At 39.3% G+C, this 20,185-nt stretch overlaps 1 protein-coding gene across 2 annotated transcripts in view; it reads right to left on the bottom strand.

Annotated features, from left to right (window-relative positions):
• Window positions 1–8,577: 8,577 nt before the first annotated feature.
• The window catches only part of cybb (cytochrome b-245, beta polypeptide (chronic granulomatous disease)), a 43,400-nt gene continuing 31,792 nt past the window's right edge, over window positions 8,578–20,185 (bottom strand). For both annotated transcript variants that reach the window (XM_072585103.1, XM_072585105.1), the window contains 2 exons: window positions 16,188–16,312; window positions 8,578–9,527 (listed from right to left, as the gene is read on the bottom strand). In XM_072585103.1, coding sequence (XP_072441204.1) covers window positions 9,401–9,527; window positions 16,188–16,312 — 252 coding nt within the window. In that variant the 3' untranslated portion in view covers window positions 8,578–9,400. The remainder of the gene's footprint in view (window positions 9,528–16,187; window positions 16,313–20,185) is intronic.

Below are 20,185 nucleotides of genomic sequence, written 5' to 3'. Positions count from 1 at the left end.
TGTAGTCATGGTTAAGTGTGTGTGTGAGTGTGATGGGATATATGCCTGTGAGAGGGTGAATGGTGGGTGTGAGTGCGGGGGATGTATGTGTGTGCGTATGAGAGAGAGCTTGTGTATGAGAGAGGGTCTGCATGGGTGTGTGAGTATGTAGGAGTGTGTGTGAATGGACACTGCACAACAGTTCAGGCAGGATCCGAGGAGAAGGAAAATCGACGTTTCGGGCAAAAGCCCTTCATCAGGAATAGAGACAGGAAGCCTCCAGGGTGGAGAGATAAATGGCAGGGGGGGTTCCCCTCCCCCTCCCCACATCTTACCTCTTCCAACCTTCCAGCTCCGCACTGTCCTCAAGACCTGTCCTACCTGCCAATCTCCCTTCCCACCTATCTGCTCCACCCTCCTCTCTGACCTATCACCTCCATCCCCACCACCATTCACCTATTGTACTCTTTGCTACCTTCTCCCCAGCCCCACACACCCCACCCCCATTTATCTCTCCACCCTGGAGGCTTCCTGTCTCTATTCCTGATGAAGGGCTTTTGCCTGAAATGTCGATTTTCCTGCTTCTCGGATGCTGCCTGACCTGCTGTGTTTTTCCAGCACCACTCTGATCTAAACTCTGGTTTCCAGCATCTGCAGTCCTCACATTTGTCCTGCACAACAATCACCAGGCAGGACTGTTCCCTCCCAATCAGGAACACTTCAGTGTTCGACCTCAGATTTTCAGGTGACCATTCTCCAAGTGGACTTTGGGACAAGCAACAATGCAGAGTGACCGAGCAAAGGCTGATAGCCAAGTTCAGTACCCATGGGAATGGCCTCAACTAGGACCTTGGGTTCATGTGACGTTTTGGGTGACCCCACCTCATTACACACTCTCTCTCTCACACACACACACTCCTACATGCTCACATACCCAGGCAGACACTCTCTCATACACAGGCACTCTCATATGCACACACGTACACCCACAGCACCCTCTCACAGGTGTATATCCCATCAACTCACACACACGCGCACGAACACACACATGCGCACACACAAGCACGCATACACAATCGCATGCACTCACACCCACCCGCACACACTCACATGAACACACTCAAAAACTGCATGAATCCATGTAAAACTCTATAAATCCCATTTTAGGAATAGAAACAGTTTAACTCAACATTAGTACACAGACAGACCTCCCACTTTAATGCATTGTCTGAGCTGAGATGGCACCTATTGTTAGAAAAGCTAGACCTGTCTTGCAAATGTAATTTAAAAGAAGTTTTGGGATTTACATATCAAAGAACAGAAACAACACATCCCATTCTAAAAGATGAAAGACTTAATCTAAACTTGTTTAATGATTCATCACATCTCCATGAGACTATACTCATTTGGCTATAAATTCTGTGTCTTATGATCTTAATCTCCACAACCACCTGAGGAAGAAGCAGCGCTTCAAAAGCTAGTGTTTACAAAAAAACCCTGTTGGACTCTAACCTGGTATTGTGTGACTTTTAACTTTGTACACCCCAGTCCAACACTGGCACCTCCAAGTCATCAATATTGATAAGCATAAAAGTGTATCATGTAGCTGCTTAATAGCTAGTTACAATTGTCTAGATACATAATTGTCTCTTGTGAGACAACAGGCTTAACTTTAGGTGTGCATTTAGGAGCTACTTTGCACTAAACAGCAACTGAATACTTGCAGCAAGCTAGCTCCTGCCAGGTACTCTCCTTTATATCCTGATGGTCAGAACTTATCATGTGATACCATTTAAGTCTTTCAGGTATTAACTACCTCATTCAGCATCTCCCCTCAATCTTTTTTGTGGTTTTTAAATTATTTGTATAATTGTTTGTCAGACATGCTGTGAACATGCAGGTTGACACTAAGTGAGAAAGTGCTGAGCAAGCAAGTGAGCAGCTTTAAGACCATAAGACATTCCTGATGAAGGGCCTTTGCTTGATTTTCCTACTCCTTGGATGCTGCCTGACCTGCTGTGCTTTTCCAGCACCACTCTAATCTAGACTCTGATTTCCAGTATCTGCAGTCCTCACTTTTGCCTTTTGATTTGGAGTCAGACCTCGCCAGACTTCTCTTTCAATTCTGCCACAAATCTTGTGGTCGTCCAGATTGTTCAAAACCCCATTAGATTTGCTTTGCGTGTTTAATTTAAACATATTATTACGGTCAAAGTAAGTATAACTATCAATCAGAGACAATTTTAATAAAAGAACAAAAATGCCCCTTAAAGATGCCTTTTCAGTTTTAGTAGGTTGATGAGATGATGTTCATTTGTACTATATTGTTATTAACTAGGAACTTGGATTTGAAAATGGAAGAAAAATTAATTTTTATTTGTTAGTAATGTGAAGATGACATGTTCTGCTCACAAAGTTGAGAAATTAATTTTGGACAGTGAACTAAAGGCAACTTTCCCAAGAAAACATGTGATGTAAGTGACTCAATTAACTACTTTAGAAGTTAATTGCTAAATATTTGTGAGGTTGAATTTTAAAACAGAGAAACAGATGTTCAGGGACCACTGGTTGAGTTCAGCAAAAGAGAAGTTTGATTTCTGATAATGTATACCTGTTCCACGTAATATTGACCTTTGTATTTTAAGACTACTTCCTGTATTCCTTCAATTTTGAGCAGTGCTTATCTGCTCCATGCCTTTGCCTGTCAGATGTTTGTAGTTTTATTCTCTTCCATCAAAGGATTTTTTTTAAGTTAATACAGTAACCCTTGTTCTTGTGTCAAGTTTGAAATTAGTTGGGTGATAGTTAATCTGTAGGATCTCTGTCATAATGGCTTCACATGAATCACCTAATGCCTCTCAAAATGGTTGATACACATCTTCAAAAAACAGTGTATCTTCACATAGTGAAGATATCTTTGAATATTCTGGGTTTTCTTCCAAATCTGCTTGCTATAAGGTGTTAACTTCTTTATGCAAGTAAGCATCATTAGTTATATTGTTCAATAATTATTTTTGACTTTTGCACATTCTGTGGAACTGTATTTTTCATTCAGTTTTGAGGACCAATGTATTCCAGACTTCTTAAAAATCTTAATCTTACCTTCCTGAACTTCTTTAGAGAGTCTATCAAAATAGACTTGCAATCCCCACCACAGCATCTTACCACTCCTAATATATCTTTTACTCCAGCTGTTTTTGTTTTCGCAAACTCTCTGTTAACTGCTGAGAGAAAGTGAGGACTGCAGATGCTGGACAGTCAGAGTTGAAAAGTGTGGTGCTGGAAAATCACAGCAGGTCAGGCAGATCCGAGGAGCAGGAGAATTGATGTTTCGGGCATAAGCCCTTCAACAGGAATGTGGGATTGAGAAAGGGCTGAGAGATAAATAGGAAGGTGGGGGTGGGGCTGGGGCTGGGGAAGGTAGCTGGGAAGGTGATGGGTGGATGCAGGTCAGGGTCGATGGGGAAGGTGGTGCAGATAGGTGGGAAGGAAGGTGAACAGGTAGGTCGGGTCAAGAGTGCGATACTGAGAAGAAGGGTTGGATCTGTGCACTGCTGTCTAGCATACCTAAATGCACTGTACATCTAGGTTTACTTAAGGTTTACTCAACATGCATTTAATTATAATGTAAAACTGATGTTTCCAAGGTTCTCAAATTTACAGCCAATTAAATGTTGACTTTACCGTGATGTCCCACTTCTACCAGCACTGTTAGATTTTGGGGTTTAGTTATCTAATATAAGCAATTGACCATTGAAAGCAATTTTCAGGAAGTTTATTGAGTTAGTGAAGAAAGGAAATACATGACTACGGTCAGAATGGAAGTACGTCTCCACATTTCTGTCCCTTCTTTTGTCAAAAATGAAGGGCTGGGAGGCAACTTGCATGAGGTTGCCAGTCCCGTGAGCCACTCCTGGGAGATGCAGCCACAATTTCTAACTATTGTCTCAAGTAAAGACACCAGCTTGAATCTGTACAGCATGGAAACAGTTGAATGCTCCTTTAAAGCAGTTGGTTATTTACGTTAATCCCTATCCTTAGCACCTTCAAAGCAGAAATTTATCTCATTTTTTGAAGGACTACTGATGCTGGAACTATTCCACACCTCTAAGTCTCCAAGACATTGAAACTCTACTTTGTAGCTGAAATAACTCCACGGAGGCCAGAATCCTGACACCAAGTCACCCTTTATTTACATGTGCACATTACATGGACGCTGACCAGCCAGCTCAAAACCAGTCCCTGGGGTGAGGAGAATCCCAGAGACGCCTGTTTATGTCTATCAGCCAAGACTCCCTGATTGTCCCAGGTTAACAGCCCCAATCAGGGATCTCATATTCAATGATCTCCATCCAGCCACCTCTCATTCCAACCACTATAGTGATCCTACAATGAAGTTAAGTGAAGAATTAGGCCACCTTCTCCCTATCAATTCATCCAGCTAAGGAACATCATCACCCCTCTGTCCCCACTGTACTGACCAAGTATTTCTTAAATTATCCTTAGATTTCAAGTTTCCACAACTGTTTCTCAAAGTATATTGAATGTGCCATAAAGAAGAATTCCAGTGGTATATTTTCAAATCATCATCTAATGTTTGAACCTGTCACTGCTAATTTTACACTTGCAGTTTGGTTAAAATAATGTGACTGGTTAACTTTTTTAGAGCATCAACAGTCATATTATCAAAGGATTAAAGACATGAGAAATAGTGTCAATAGGAATATTATAGAAGTACATTAATGAATGCACCAAACATTATGCTGAGCTGGATTTAAATGCAACTCAGGGAATTTTGATTTGAGACATGTACATTTCAAATGTGCATTTTCTTGTTCCACATCCAAACCAGTCTGCTTACATCGACATTATTTACAAAATTCAGCATTTCTAAAGATCCTGTCCCTCCCAATCTTTCTCAATGAAATGAAAGTAAGGGCTTTTCTTTGTGCCAGCCTCCTCTTATAATTTTAGATCAAAGCTATTATTGTCACACAGCACGGAAACAGACCCTTTGGTCCTACAAGTCCATGCCAGACCTAATTCCAGTCTAAACTAGTCCCACCTGTCTGCACTTGGCCCAAAACCTGCCAAATATTACTTCTTCATGTATTTATTCAAATGTCTTTTAAACATTATAACTGTACTCACATCCACCATTTCATTCTGCACACGAACCACACTAATGTAAAAGAAATTGCCCTCATGTCTTTTAAATCTTTTTCCTCTCACCTTAAAAATATGCCCCCTAGTCTTGAAATCCTCCAACCTCTGGAAAAGACACCTGTTATTCACCTTATCTATACCTCTCTTGATTTTATACACCCTATTAAGTCACACCTCAACCTCCTACATTCTGGTGAAAAATCCCAGCCTATTCAGCTTCTCCAACTCAAGCCTTCCATTCCTGGCAACAACCTGGCGAATCTTTTCTGAACCCTCTCCAGCTTAATAATATCCTTCTGATAACAGGGGGACCAGAACTAGACATAGTATTCCAGAAGATGCCTCACCAATGCCCTGTATAACTTCAACATAATGTTCCAACTCCGATATTCAAAGGTCTGAGCAATAAAGGCAAGCATGCTAAATGTCTTCTTTATTGCCCTATCTACATATGATGCAAACTTCACAGAATTATGTACCTGAACTCCTAGATCTCTATGTTCTACAACATTACCCAAGACCCTACTTTTAAATGTAAAAGTCCTGCCCTTGATTGTTTTGCCAAAATGCAATGCCTCACATTCATTCAATTTAAATTCCATCTGCCACTCCTTAGCCCACTGACCCAATTGTTCAAGATTTCTTTATGATCTTCAATAACCTTTTTCACTGTCCATTGTATTACCCATTTTGGCATCATGCACAAAATTACAAACCATGCATCCTATATTCTCATCTAAATCATTTATATAAATAACAAACAAACATAAACCTAACCTCTATATTGTGGACCATGGGTAGTCACAGGCCTTCAATCTGAAAAAAGAACCCCACCACCACTCTCTGTCACCTGCTGTTAAGCCAATTTTGTATCCAATTTGCAAGCTCATCCTGAATCCCATGTCATCTGGCTTTAGTAATTAGTCTACCATGCAGAACCTTGCCAAAGGCTTTACTAAAGTCCAAATAAACAATGTCTGCTGTTCTGCTCTGACCAGTCTTCTTGGTTACTTCCTCAAAAAACTCAATCAAGTTTTTGAGACACAATTTCCCTTGTACAAAACCACACTAACTCTCCCTAATCATTCCTTGCCTCTCCAAATGTATATCCATCTTACCTTTCAGAATCACTTCCAACAACGTACACCACCAAAGTCAGACTCTGAGCCAGGCTTCTCCCTACTTCCATTCTTAAAGAAAGGAACATTAATCACTCTGCAGTCATCAGCCACCTCACCTGTAGTTACAGATAATATAAGTATTACTGCAAGGGCCCTGCAATTCATTCCATAACTTCTCACAATATCCTGGGAGATACTAGATCATGTCTGGAAATGTATCTATCTTTATAGTTTCTAAGACCTCCAATACCTCCTCTACTGTCATGTGAACACTTTTCAAAACATCTATATTTATTTCCCTAAGTTCTCTAGTCTCCATATCTTTCTCTGCAATAAAATTGGTGTGAAATATTTATTTAATATCTCTCCCTCTCCTGAGTTTCAACAAAAGGATGACCGCTTTGATGATTAAGAGGTCCTATTATCTCTCTCTTTTGCTCCCTTGCACTTAACATGAATCTCTTTGGATTATTCTTAACCTTATCTGCCAAGGCTATTTCATATTCCCTATTTGTCTTCCTGATCTCCCTCTGAAGAATGGCCCTATACGCTCTATACATTTCAACAGAATCATTTGAACCCAGTTGACTATTATCTAATATATGATTCTTTTTTATTCTTGACTGGAACCTAAAAAGCTTTATTCATCCATTGTTCCTCACTCCTACCAGCCTTACCTTTCACTCCAAAAGGAACATAAAGACTGTGAATTCTAATTCTAACAATTTTGAAAGCCTCCCACTTATCAGACATCCCTTTAACGATGAACAGTCTACTCCAATCAACTTTTAAAAGCTCTTGTCTCATACCATACCTTATGCCTTGTCTCATGCCTTACTCTAATTAAAATCTTTAATTTTTATGGAAGGCTTATCCTTTCCCATAACTACTTTAAAACTAATAGAATTATTTTCATTGGACCTAAAATGTTCCCCAAAAACACTTCAGTCAGTTGCCCTGCTTAATTACCCACAACAAGGTCAAGTTTTGCTCCTTTTTCTAGTGGGAACATTTACAGATTGATAAAGAAAATTTTCTTGAACACATTTGTCCAGTTCCTCTTTTAATCTGGTCAAATACATTGGCGCTATTTTGAAGTAAATGTCCTAAAACTACACATGAGGTGTTCAGCCTTTACATTAATCCCATGGGTATGTCGTAATCTTTATTTTCCTTTCTGAGAAGTAATAAAAAGTAGACGATAACCCAACTTTACTTTCTGATCTACTGCCTGCAAATTCCTTAATAATAATTGACTGTTTGACAGTAAACACTTTTACCAGACACCAGAGATACAAGAATGAATCAGCTTGGGTAAAATTAATATCTAAGTCACAGAGCTTACTGGACCTTAGTGGCTAACTTTCTTTGAGGTCACTCTGGTGAGCACAATCACTATACCGAGAAAGTGAAGAAAGGAGTTCAAACCAAACCAAACCAGTCAATGGGAGAAGAGGATAGGCAGGGAGCCTGTGTTGAACTGAACATTAGGTTGCTTTAAATATCTTACACAAAGACAAAAACATTGGAATGATTTTTCTTTGCTGAAGGGAGTAGAAAGAGCAAATAATCAGGCAGGTTTTGCCCTGGATTTACATCCTGCCACATCAGCAATTCAGTTCTGGACTGAATGGTTCGTGGTTGAGCTTCCCAACTTGCAACTACTTGCAACCTTAACCTGCCACTGCCCCAATTATCTGCTTTTCCAGATAGTGACAAAAATAACTCCTAGGGCTGCCAACCTTCCATGTTGGAAGGAGGTCCATAATTTGACCCATGATGAGGAGGAGATAAGAGACCATTGGAATGGCCACTGAAAGCCACTCCACTGGACTTGCCTACAACTTCCCTGATCTTTCATCATGCCTACCTTGTGAATGCCCCTTCCTTGAAAACATATACTCACTGGTGCAGCCCTTCAAAGCTACACAGCTGAGGTCTCCAGCAATGCTCTATAGCACTCTGAATGTTCCAGCCTCTGACTGAGTGTCCAGCCTAGGCAAGGGTGGACTTTAGTGGCTTGGATCCTAATTGGACAAGAAACTTTCAGGACCGCATATAAGTACCTGACTGATGAGTCATCTGTTGGGGGTAAAGAATTCATCATTCCTGAAGTCACATACCCCAAACCTTAGCGTACAGAGCACTGAATCCCAGTCCTCTACTCCAAAATATAGTTTTGTATAGTGACACCTTTTACTTGAAGAAAGTGACAGAAATTATCTGTGTGAAAAACCAAAGACAATCATCCTCATCTTCTGATCTAGGCCATCAAAATCAAACATCAGACATAATAATCATTGAGTTTTTTATTCAAGTATTTCTTTAATCCTATACTGAAATTACAAACAGAAGTATTATGTTACATTCAATGAAGTTGGTGCTTTATCTAAAATTGGAAACTTGCATTACTCCAAGGATTAAATACAATGTACACACAATACATTCATTTTCTGAGAACTAGGCTTTGCAGCTTTTTTTCTGATATAGAAACTCAATGTCAAATATCAACAGTTTATTTGTATCTATTTTTCAGGCAAAGATAAAGCAATTTGTTCAAAAGATTGAAGCTTTATGCATCCTTATCTTAGTCTGTTGAAGCTGTGCCATTTACATTTAAACTATTGCCTTAAAGCTTTTTGATTTCTAATTACCTCAGGTGTGACAAAAAACAGATCTCATTTTTGGCTCCATTAGCATAAAGCTAGTCCTTGAGCTTCTTATTTTCCAATGTGTCAGAATGAATTTCAAAATTATTTGCAGTTACTGAATGCCTATAAATGACCAGAATGTATTGTAAACTCCTCACGAAATCATATGAAAAATTCAATTGTTTACTGCAAATATCTCATGTAAAGTGCTGTCAAAGTTACTGGGCATGAATTTCAACTCATTTGAATTCACGCCCAAGAATTTAATTTGTAATCTCTTTTCTCACATTGAGGATATTTGCACTAATCTTTTATGCACAAGCTTGTAGCAGGAATAGTCAAGAATAACATTTTAAGAAAATAATGAAAAACTAATGATGATGCTAGCTAATGTAGATGCATGATGACGATATCTGAGTGTGTTTTATCATGAAAAGTTACAAATAGTGTGGAATTAATGAAAACAAGTGACATCAATAGAACTCAGAAGTTTTCCTTGTTGAATATGAAATGCACTCCTCTTGGATCAGCAGATGAATGAGCAATACTCATTTTATTTAATGTTTTAGCCAGAGCCTGTGGTCCACAGAGGAAGACTCCCACATTAGTGCTGAAAAAAGAAAGATATTTATTTCAATAACAAGTCCTTACTTTTTAAAAAATATGGCCTTACCTATTTTTGACTTGTGTTTACTCTTTAGCTGGAAGGGTAAAATTCAGGATTCTCTTAAAAGTTTTATCAAATTGGCCAACAGAAAACAAAGTGTTTTTAGAGTACTCATGGATCCTGTCCTGCATTGGAAACGTAGGAAATGTGATAACCACTTTGTGCTGGCAGTGTTCCACAAACAGACACAGGATGGATGACGATTACAATTGAATAAGGGAAAATGTTGAACAGAACACTAGGGGAAATGTCTCACTTCTATTCAAATCATTAACATCTAATATAGACAGAAAGGATGTCACTCAACTGAGAATGGTACCTACAAAACTTTATTGTCAACTACATTTGATGTTTAGTTTGGTGCTGGAATTAAAATATTCTAACTATGAGCCAATAGTTGATACACAACAATGCAATAATACAGTAATCCTAGATGAAGCTAGCTAATAAAGTTGACGCTCATAGAGTTAGAGGGTGCTGTAAGACAGTTCAGTGGGGGTAAATTCCCAGGCTGAGAAATGAAAAAAAAACAGAAGTATATGCTCAGGAGTTACAAATCACCTTGGACTGTTTCCTGGAGAATTAATTGTTTCTTCAATGGACAGTGTGGAGTATATCTATGAAAAGTGTGTTTAATTGTGCTAAAAGGAACAGGGAAATGTGTTGCTTTGTGGCATACAGTATAAGCTGTCTATAAAGAGAGTGCTTAGTCAATGATGCTCATTAGAATTTGCTCAATATTATTCATTAGAATTTGTGATATCTTGATGGCATTATCAGAATTTGAATTTTTGTCAATATGATTATTGACCAGACAATGTAGCAAGTATATTGACTACATCCACATGTAGTGTAAATATCAGGTATAGGCCAGAATAATGGAAGCCACCAAGCTGTATCCCTAAACCATTTGAGATTATCTAGGTCCTTCTGATCCTATTATTAATCTTAATCAAGAAAGCCATTTTGCCAAATAAAACTGACTTTGGATGCTGGAAATCAGAAACAAAAAGAGAACATGCTGGAAAAGCTTAGCAGGTTTGGAAGCTGTTCGAGGCTGTTAATCTTGTCCAATCAGGAAGCTCTGGCTGACCCATAGAACAGGAGTGTCAGACATCCTGTTCATTCTGACAACAGGCTCTGAGGAAGCTGGATCAATGTCAAGGACTCTCCACATGTAAATAATGGGTGACTTGGTGACATGATACTGGTCTATGTGGAGTTATGTCCATCAGGATTAATGCAAGAATCCAAGTTGTATGAATCTGTTGTACAACTGTATTCATTATTTCAATATTGTGCATGAGTTAGAAATTTGCACTTAAAAAACACACTCAAAACTAAATCAGAAGAATTAATCTAATTGTATCTCAAGGTTTTCTGAACAGTGCTTTTGTCCTTTTCTTACTGGAGAAGTATTAATACAGAATATCTTGTCATATCACCCTTTCAGCTATTAATGAGAAATTCAAATTTATTTTTAACAGTTTACAGTTTTAATGGAGGTTGTTAGAAGAGTTCTCAAAAGTCTGCAGGAAAAGAGGCACCTGAGCATGCATGTGCTTTGAGTTTTGAATGTGGCAGAGTATATTAAGAGAATAGTTAGCAAAGCATATAGGGTCTTGGATTTCATAAAACAAAAGCAAGGAGGTTATGCTAAATCTTTATAAAGCTTTTGTTATTCTCCAAATGGAGAATTGTGTATTGTTCTAGTCACCACAAGTTTTGGAAGAGATCTGTCGAAAAGGTTTGTGTGATGGCTATTTCAATATTAAACTGGGGCATTTTCATGTTGGAGCAAAGGAGATTGAGGCGAGTGTTGATAGAAATATGCAATTTTGGTCCGGGTTTGGATAAGGTAGAAAATGAAAAATTGTTCCAAGAAAGATTCAAAACAGTAACTCTGCTTCTGTCTCCACAGATGCTGTCAGATGTTTTGAGTTTCTCCAGCACTTCCTGCCTTACTTCAGATATCTAGCTTCTGGAGTATTTTGCATTTATTTGAATGAAAACTATTCCCATTTACTGATGTTACAAAGACTAAGAGACATAGATTTAAGGTTTTTGAGCAAGATACAGAGAATAAATATAAATAATTTGGGACTCACTACCAAGATGATGATGGAAAAGGAAACAACAATGTTTTCAAAAAAAAACATTGTGGTCAGCCGAAGTAAGTAAAGCTGCTGAGCTTTGGGATTGAGCTGAGAAGTGGAACTGACTTAGAAGTCATAGAGTCATAGAGATGTACTGCACAGTAACAGACCCTTTGGTCCACCTCGTCCATGCTGAACAGATATCCTAAATTAATCTCGTCCCATATCCCTCGAAACCCTTCCTATTCATATCCCCATCCAGATGCCTTTTACATGTCGTAATTGTATCTATATGCACTACCCTCTGTGTGAAGAAGTTGCCCCTTAGGTCCCTTTTAAATCTTTCCCCTCTTATCTTAAATGTATGTCCTCTAGTTCTTGATTACTTCACCCCAGGGAAAATACTTTGTCTATTTACCTTATCCTTGCCCCTCATGATTTTACAAACCTCTATAATATCACCCTTCAGCCTCTGATGCTCCAGGGAAAACAGCCCCAGTCTATTCAGCCTCTCCCTATAGCTCAAACCCTCCAACCCTGACAACATCCCTGTAAATTTTTTCTGAACTCTTTCAAGTTTCACAACATCTTTCTGATAGGAGGGAGACCAGAATTGCACACAATATTCCAAAAGTGGCCTAACTATGTCCTGTACAGCTACAACATGACTTTTCAACTCCTACACTCAATGCACTGACCAAGAAAGGAAAGCATCCTAACTACTTTCTTCACTGTCCTCTCTACCTGTGACTCCATTTTCAAGGAATTATGAACCTGCACTCCAAAGTCTCTTTGTTCAGTAACACTTGATGGGGTAAATGGAAATCATTTATTCTAAAAGTGACTATGTGGCTAAAAGTAATTTATTATTTGCGATGCAGAACTTCCTTATTTTGATCACATTTGTTTGCATCGAGGACATTTCTGTGTGCATTACCATCAATTAGTTTCAGATTGTGATTACAATTAAAACAGAAACAATATAGTAAGGAAAATTTAGAATTACTTTCAATCACCTATGAATCTGAAATTGTTTTGAAGAATGTCTAAAGAAGGCTGTTAAGAGTTTGTATAATTTGTAAAGTGATTAATTATTTTCTTTGATAAGTAATAGTGATCTCTGTGATCTGGAGACATCTAACCTGGAAGTGATATCATCAGAAAAGAAAAAGACAAAAGAGAGAATGCAGGTCTACAAATAGAAGAGTTGGAGGGTGAATTTAAAGATGCAGACATAAAAATAGAGTAGACAGAAACAGAAAGAAGGATACAGAATTCATCTGAGGAAAAGCCAATGAGGTCACCCAACAAAAATGTGTTTTTCGGTTTGGCAGTGAGAGGAAAAATAGAATTCTGGAAATGAATATGACGAGCGGAAAGGGCTGGGTCCCAAAACATGGTGCAAATAGCTCAGGCATATAAAAGAGCTGAGGGATTATGTTAGAAGACTGGGCTGTGAACTGGGTAACATTAGGTGATTAGTTGAAAGCTAATGTTTAAAAGCTACATCATCAGAACTGCCAAGCTTAAAGGAGCGAGGTTTCATCGAAATGCATCCGACTGTTCGTAATCATACCCTTGGGGTCTAAGGGTGAAAGCTGTTGCTGGATAGGACCCCTGATCTACCTTGCATGAATAAAGAACAAGTTGTAAAATTGTGCTGCATATGTAATGCCATGTTGGCTGAAGGGGGGAGGGCCTGTTGCTGTGTAACAAAAATCTTTTCCATAACAGCTGCGAAATGTGCAATTTATCTTTTTACTTCACATATGATTTGCCTGTTAATTCATGTTCGTTTGTGTTGTGTCAATGCAACAATTACAAGCAGTCAAATCTTGCTGGTGATTTAATCATTTAGCAGTTTGGTAAATTTGATTATTTTGGTAACAGTTTGTAACAAGATTTACAGCTGTTCATTTTCATTGAACAGTCACTTGTTTACATGTGAAGAGTCTGCATTAAAAAATTGCTTTGCAGACACTAGCTAATTAAATTTGTAAAATTAAAGTACAGTTGGGAGTATTGTATCTTCTAATTTATGGCGAGGGGGGGGGTGGTTGGTTGTCTCACTTGGCTAGCTAGCTGGTTTGCAATGCAGAGTAACACCAATAGTGTGAGTTCAATTCCTGCTCCTGGCTAAGGCTACCATGAAGGACTTTCCTTCTCAATCTCTTCCTTCACCTGAGGCATGGTGACCCTTGGGGAAAACCATCACCAGTTAACTCCCTCTATTCAGATAGCAGTCCTCTGGGACTGTGGTGGCCTTACCTTGTATCATTTAGTTTTTAATTTATATAGAAACTTTTCTGTGGCCGCATCAGCTTCTTTCAGCACATAGTTAGGTCCAGAAATTCATAAAGGCAAACTATTCATTTGTCTTTGTACATGCAATGGAGGCAGCTCTATACAGATAGGACTTGACCTGGACTTCTTGATCCAGAGGAAGGGAAACAACCACAGTATCACGGGAGCCCAATATAGCTGTTTTATCATGGGTGTCTGGTGTCCAAAGGTTCTCCACAGACCATATTGTTAGCATGCCCTGTAGTCATCAAGGAATCTGTTGAACAATGGTAAATGGACTCATAGAGTCAGAGGTGTACAGCATGGAAACAGACCCTTCAGTCCAACCCGTCCATGCCGACCAGATATCCTAACCCAATCTAGTCCCACCTGCCAACACCTGGCCCATATCCCTCCAAACCCTTCCTATTCATATACCCATCTAAATGTCTCTTAAATGTTGCAATTGTACCAGCCTCCACAACTTCCTTTGGCAGCTCATTCCATACACGTACCATCCTCTGCGTGAAAAAGTTGCCCAGTAGCTTTCTTTTATATCTTTCCCCTCACACCCTAAACCTATGCCCTCTAGTTCTGGACTCCCGGACCCCAGGGAAAAGACTTTGCCTATTTACCCTATCCATGCCCCTCATAATTTTGTAAACCTCGATAAGGTCACCCCTCAGCCTCCAATGCTCCAGGGAAAACAGCCCCAGCCTGTTCAGCCTCTCCCTTTAGCTCAAATCTTCCAACCCTGGCAGCATCCTTGTAAATCTTTTCTGAACCCTTTCAAGTTTCACAACATATTTCCGATAGGAAGGAGACCAGAATTGCACGTATTATTCCAGCAGTGGCCTAACCAATGTCCTGTACAGCCGCAACATGACCTCCCAACTCTTATACTCAATACTCTGACCAATAAACGAAAGCATCCAAAACACCTTCTTCACTATCCTATCTACCTGTGACTCCACTTTCAAGGAGCTATGAACCTGCACTCCAAGGTCTCTTTGTTCAGCAACACTCCCTAGGACCTTACCATTAAGTGTATAAGTCCTGCTAAGATTTACTTTCCCAAAATGCAGCACCTCGCATTTATCTGAATTAAACTCCATCTGCCACTTCTCAGCCCATTGGCCCATCTGGTCCAGATCCTGTTGTAATCTGAGGTAACCCTCTTCACTGTCCACTACACCTCTAATTTTGGTGTCATCTGCAAACTTACTAACTGTACCTCTTATGCTCGCATCCAAATCATTTATGTAAATGACAAAAAGTAGAGGACCCAGCACCGATCTTTGTGGCACTCCACCGGCCACTGGCCTCCAGTCTGAAAAACAACCCTCCACCACCACCCTCTGTCTTCTATCTTTGAGCCAGTTCTGTATCCAAATGGCTGTTCCTTAGGAAAAGTAAGGGGCTAGCATCTGATACAGACTTATTTGCAAAATCCATGTGTGACTGACTGGAGAATGCGGAATTATTATTTTCTCTTTCTTCAGCAAGTTCCAGACAATTTTCAAAAAAAAATTTGAATAATAGCATATTCTGAGTGTGCAACTATTCATGAACAGAATTTGAAATAACACCATTAAGTATATGACAATACTGATGACTGTCAGTCATTTCTTCTAGAATAGATTAGATTCCCTGTTGGAAGCAGGCCCTTCGGCCCAACAAGTCCACACTGACCCTCCGATTAGCAACCCACCCAGACTCATTCCCCTATATTTACCCCTGACTAATCCACCTAACACTACGGGCAATTTAGCATGGTCAATTCACTTGCAAGCAAATAGAGATTATATTTAGTTAATGGAAAAGTTTCATCTAAGACCCATTTTGCTTTATGTAATGTATTTTGTAAATTTTTAAACTTTTGTTTTAGTTTGTATTCGCTATGGAGTGAAATGAAAATTATGCCTGTTCTCTTTTTCTGCTACTTGCAGACTACATCACAGTATGCAAGTCATTCAGAAATTGCTGTCTCACTGCGAGAAGGAGTCTTGAAATATTTTAAGTTCAGTTTATGATAATGTAACACCACAGACTAATAAAGGCTGGAAACCATAGCAGCAATGAAAGATATAAATGTGTTATTAGTACAATTGTCAGAAATCTATTTTACTTTTAGCATTTACAATGTAGATTTGTGCTGGAAAACCAAAACAAAAACATAATAAACCAGCATTTCAGGTTCAGTTGCTCTGTTCACTCAGCCTACCTTGGATGATTGGTTGCAATGTTTTTGAACTCATTCTCCCAGTTGGGTCTCCCATATAAAGTCTTTTGTTTCAGTCCTGTGATAACATCTGTTTGGGCTTCATGGTGCATGGCAAAGTGAGTGGCCTAACAGCATGAAAATAACATTTAATATCTGCATTAGTGTCCATCATTGACTTGAGAGGCAACAGTGTGTTCTAAAAATATACAAGTGGCTAGAATGAATTTACTAAGCCACCTCGTACAAAGCAAATAGGTAGTGATAACAAGGCAGAAGATGTATTATCATAATCAAGCAAGTGCTGAAACATGGAACCAATCCCTCTTTATTTGAAGAGAATAATAGAGAAAGAAATCTGATACAAACATGTTCACCATTCAAATAATAATTTTACAAACAGTACTTATCCTGATGGAAATTGACAATACTTCAGGGTGGACTCCTTAAGATGGAAGCCTGTAGTAAGAGTAGGTACTATTAATCAACCTGTTCAGACATGTCTCTGGAGCGGGTAAGACTGGAACCCAGGTTGTCTGGTTTAGAGGTAAGGACACTATTACTGTGCCAGATGATCCCTTTGGAGCTGGTGTAGACCATTTACTCCTTAGTTCTGCTCTGCCATTTACTAAGATCTGATTTTGGACTTGACTTTTCTGTCTATGTCTGATATCCATTGACTACTTTGTCAGTCAAGAATCTACATCTCAGCCTCCCAGGAAGAGAATTTCACAGACTAACCGTCTTTGAGGCAAAAAAACCTCCTCATCTCTATCTTAAAGCGAGATGACTTATTTTTAAGCTATTCCCTATTTCTAGTCTGTCCCATAAGGAGAAATACAATTTCAACATTCAAAAATCATTATGCATTCTTCGAACTGGTACCCCTGGGGAGGGCCTCAACCGGGACCTTGGGTTCATGTCACATTACAGGTGATCCCATTGCACCACACACACACACACACACACACACACTCATGCAGACCCTCTCTCAAACGCTCACACATACACTCCCACACTGAAACATGCACCCTCTCACAGACTTACTCACCCTTACACTCACAGTCTCACACACACACACATATACACATGTTCATTCTAAAAGATGTGAGACTTAGCAAACAATCCTGGTCTTTTTCAATGTATAATTTCAGTTACATCACACTGGAAACTTTTGCTATAAATTCTGTGTCTTATGATCTTATACTCCACAACCACCCGATGAAGAAGCAGTACTCCGAAAGCTAGTGCTTCCAAATAAACCTGTTGGACTATAACCTGGTGTTGTGTGATTTTTAATGCCGTACACTCTAGTCTAACACCAGCATCTCCAAATCATGAGTTCCAAGAAAAACATTAATTAATTGATGACTACCAAGCCTCTGAGTCTATTCTACAATATTTATTGACACACAAGGTTAAGAGGTTGCAAACGTTTGCAGTTTCTACAATTGATATTTAAAGATTTTGGATGATTGATATTTTTATTGACTCACAGTAAGAGGAAAGTGATCTGGATAAAAGAGAGCTGGCTATATATTTAAAAGTGATAAATTTAGAGGGCTATGGAGGTCGAACTGAAGAAGGTGACTAGATGAGTAACTCATTTGGGAGCCAGTACAGACATGATGATCAAATAGCCTTCCTCTATATTGTTAAATTCTATGATTCATTTGGATGGTATAAGGTGTGAGGATATTGCACAGGGGATTCCCCTACACCTAACACTACAGCCAATTTAGAATGGTCACTTCACCTAAACTGCACATTTTTGGATTGTGGGAGGAAACCGGAGCAAACCCACCCAGAATCGGGGAGAATATGCAAACTCCACACAGAGAGTCACCTGAGGTGAGAATTGAACCTAGGTCTCTGGTGCTGTGAGGCAGCAGTGCTAACCACTGTGCCACCAGGCTGCCCATTGAAATGATGATTTGTTAGGAGAGTTGTGGGGATAAAGGTGTGCTACTGGAACTAAATCAGATGTGTCTTTTAAGGAATGGACACACAGATAACTGGTCAGTTGGCCACTTTCTGTGCTGTAGGGTCATAGAGTCATTGAGATGTACAGCATGGAAACAGACCCTTTGGTCCACCTCGTCCATGCTGACCAGATATCCTAATCTAATCTAGTCCCATTTGCCAGCTCTTGGTCCATTTCCCTCTAAACCCTTCCTATTCATATATCCATCCAGATGCCTTTTAAATGCTGTAATTGTACCAGCCTCCACCACTTCCTTTGGTAGCTCATTCCATTCACGCACTATCCTCAGTATGAAAAAGTTGCCCCTTCAGTCCATTTTAAATCTTTACCCCTCACCTTAAACCTATGTCCTCTAATTCTGGACTCCCCCACCCAAGGGAAAAGACCTTGTCTATTTATCCTGTCCATGCCCCTCATGAGTTTATAAACCTCTATAAGGTCACCCCTCAGCGTCCAATGCTCCAGGGAAAACAGTCCCAGCCTATTCAGCCTCTCCCTATAGCTCACACCTCCAATCCTGGCAATACCCTTGTAAATCTTTTCTGAACCCTTTCAAGTTTCACAACATACTTCCAATAGGAAGGAGGCCAGTACTGCGCTCAATATTACAAAAGTGGCCTAACCATTGTCCTGTACAGCCACAACATGACCTCCCAATTCCTATACTCAATGCTCTGACCAATAAAGGGAAACATCCCAAGTGCCTTCTTCACTATCCTATCTACCTGCAACTCTACTTTTAAGGAACTATGAACCTGCACTCCAAGGTCTCTTTGTTCAGCAAAACTCCTCAGGACCTTACCATTAAATGTATAAGTCCTAAAGATTCTATGATTCATAATATCTTTATTGTGTAATGTGACCAGTTATTTGCTCAATATGTATGTTTGTTGTTGTTTAAAATGTACTAGTTATCATTAGCAGAAAAAACCTTGAAGATAACTGACTGGATCAATAGAAACTTTCAATTCTGTAATACTTGGGTAAGTTTGAAATTGATCGCCAAATAGAACTTTTCTTAGTGAAACACTGAATATCCACGATGTCAGAATCACTAAACAATTTGCTACAATTATATATTCAGCTTTAAACCTGTACAAATACTGATGTTACATAGGAACATATGAGCAACATAGGCCATTCAGCCCATCAAATATGCTCTACCGTTCAAACAGATCATAGCTGATCATTTACTTCTACTCCATGTTTTGTTACTATTCCCATATTGCTTGATGTCATTCTTATCCTGAAACCTTTCTGTCTTGAACATGCTCAATGATCGGGCTTTCACAGTAATCTGGGTAGAGAATTCCAAAGATTCACCACTCTGAGTGAAGAAATTCCTCCTTGACTCAGTCTTAAATGGTTTGCCTCTAATTCTGAAACTGTATCTCTTAGGTTTTTGCTCACCAAACATCCCAACCACACTTAACCTTTCTTGTGCAATAAGAATTTTGTTAAGTTTCAATAGGATCACTTCTCACTTTTTGAAATGAGAAGTGATCCTATTGCAGAATATCAGCGCAGTTTCTTCAATCTCTCCTCATAAGACAATCCTGATATGTGAGGGATTAGTATGTTGAACTTCTCTTGCTCTCTGTCTGTGGCAAGTGTATACTTCCGATAAAGAGACTAAAACTGTACATGATATTCCAGGTGCTGCCTCACCAAGTTCTAAACAACTGCAGTGGGACATCTTTCTTCCTGCATTCTAATCACCATGCACTGAAAGATGACATGCCATTTGCTTTCCTCGGCAACAGGACTAAGCAGGGAGATGCAGGAAGGATGTTCCAAAAGACAGGGAGTCCAGAATGAGGGATCACAATCTAGGGATATAGAGTAAACCACTTAGGACTAAGATGAGCAAACATTTCTTCATTTAGAGAATAATGAGCCTCTAGAATTCATTACCACAGAAAGCAGTCAACGCCAAACCATTGTTTGACTTCAAGTGGAGTTAGATACAGCACTTGGAAGTAAAGGGATCAAATGATATGGGGGCAAAGCAGGAACA

Source organism: Chiloscyllium punctatum, chromosome 15 (genome assembly GCF_047496795.1).
Source record: "Chiloscyllium punctatum isolate Juve2018m chromosome 15, sChiPun1.3, whole genome shotgun sequence".
In the NCBI taxonomy this organism is placed as follows: domain Eukaryota; kingdom Metazoa; phylum Chordata; class Chondrichthyes; order Orectolobiformes; family Hemiscylliidae; genus Chiloscyllium; species Chiloscyllium punctatum.
The sequence above is the reverse complement of the archived record's forward strand: the minus strand, read 5'-3'. Positions and strand labels throughout refer to the sequence as shown.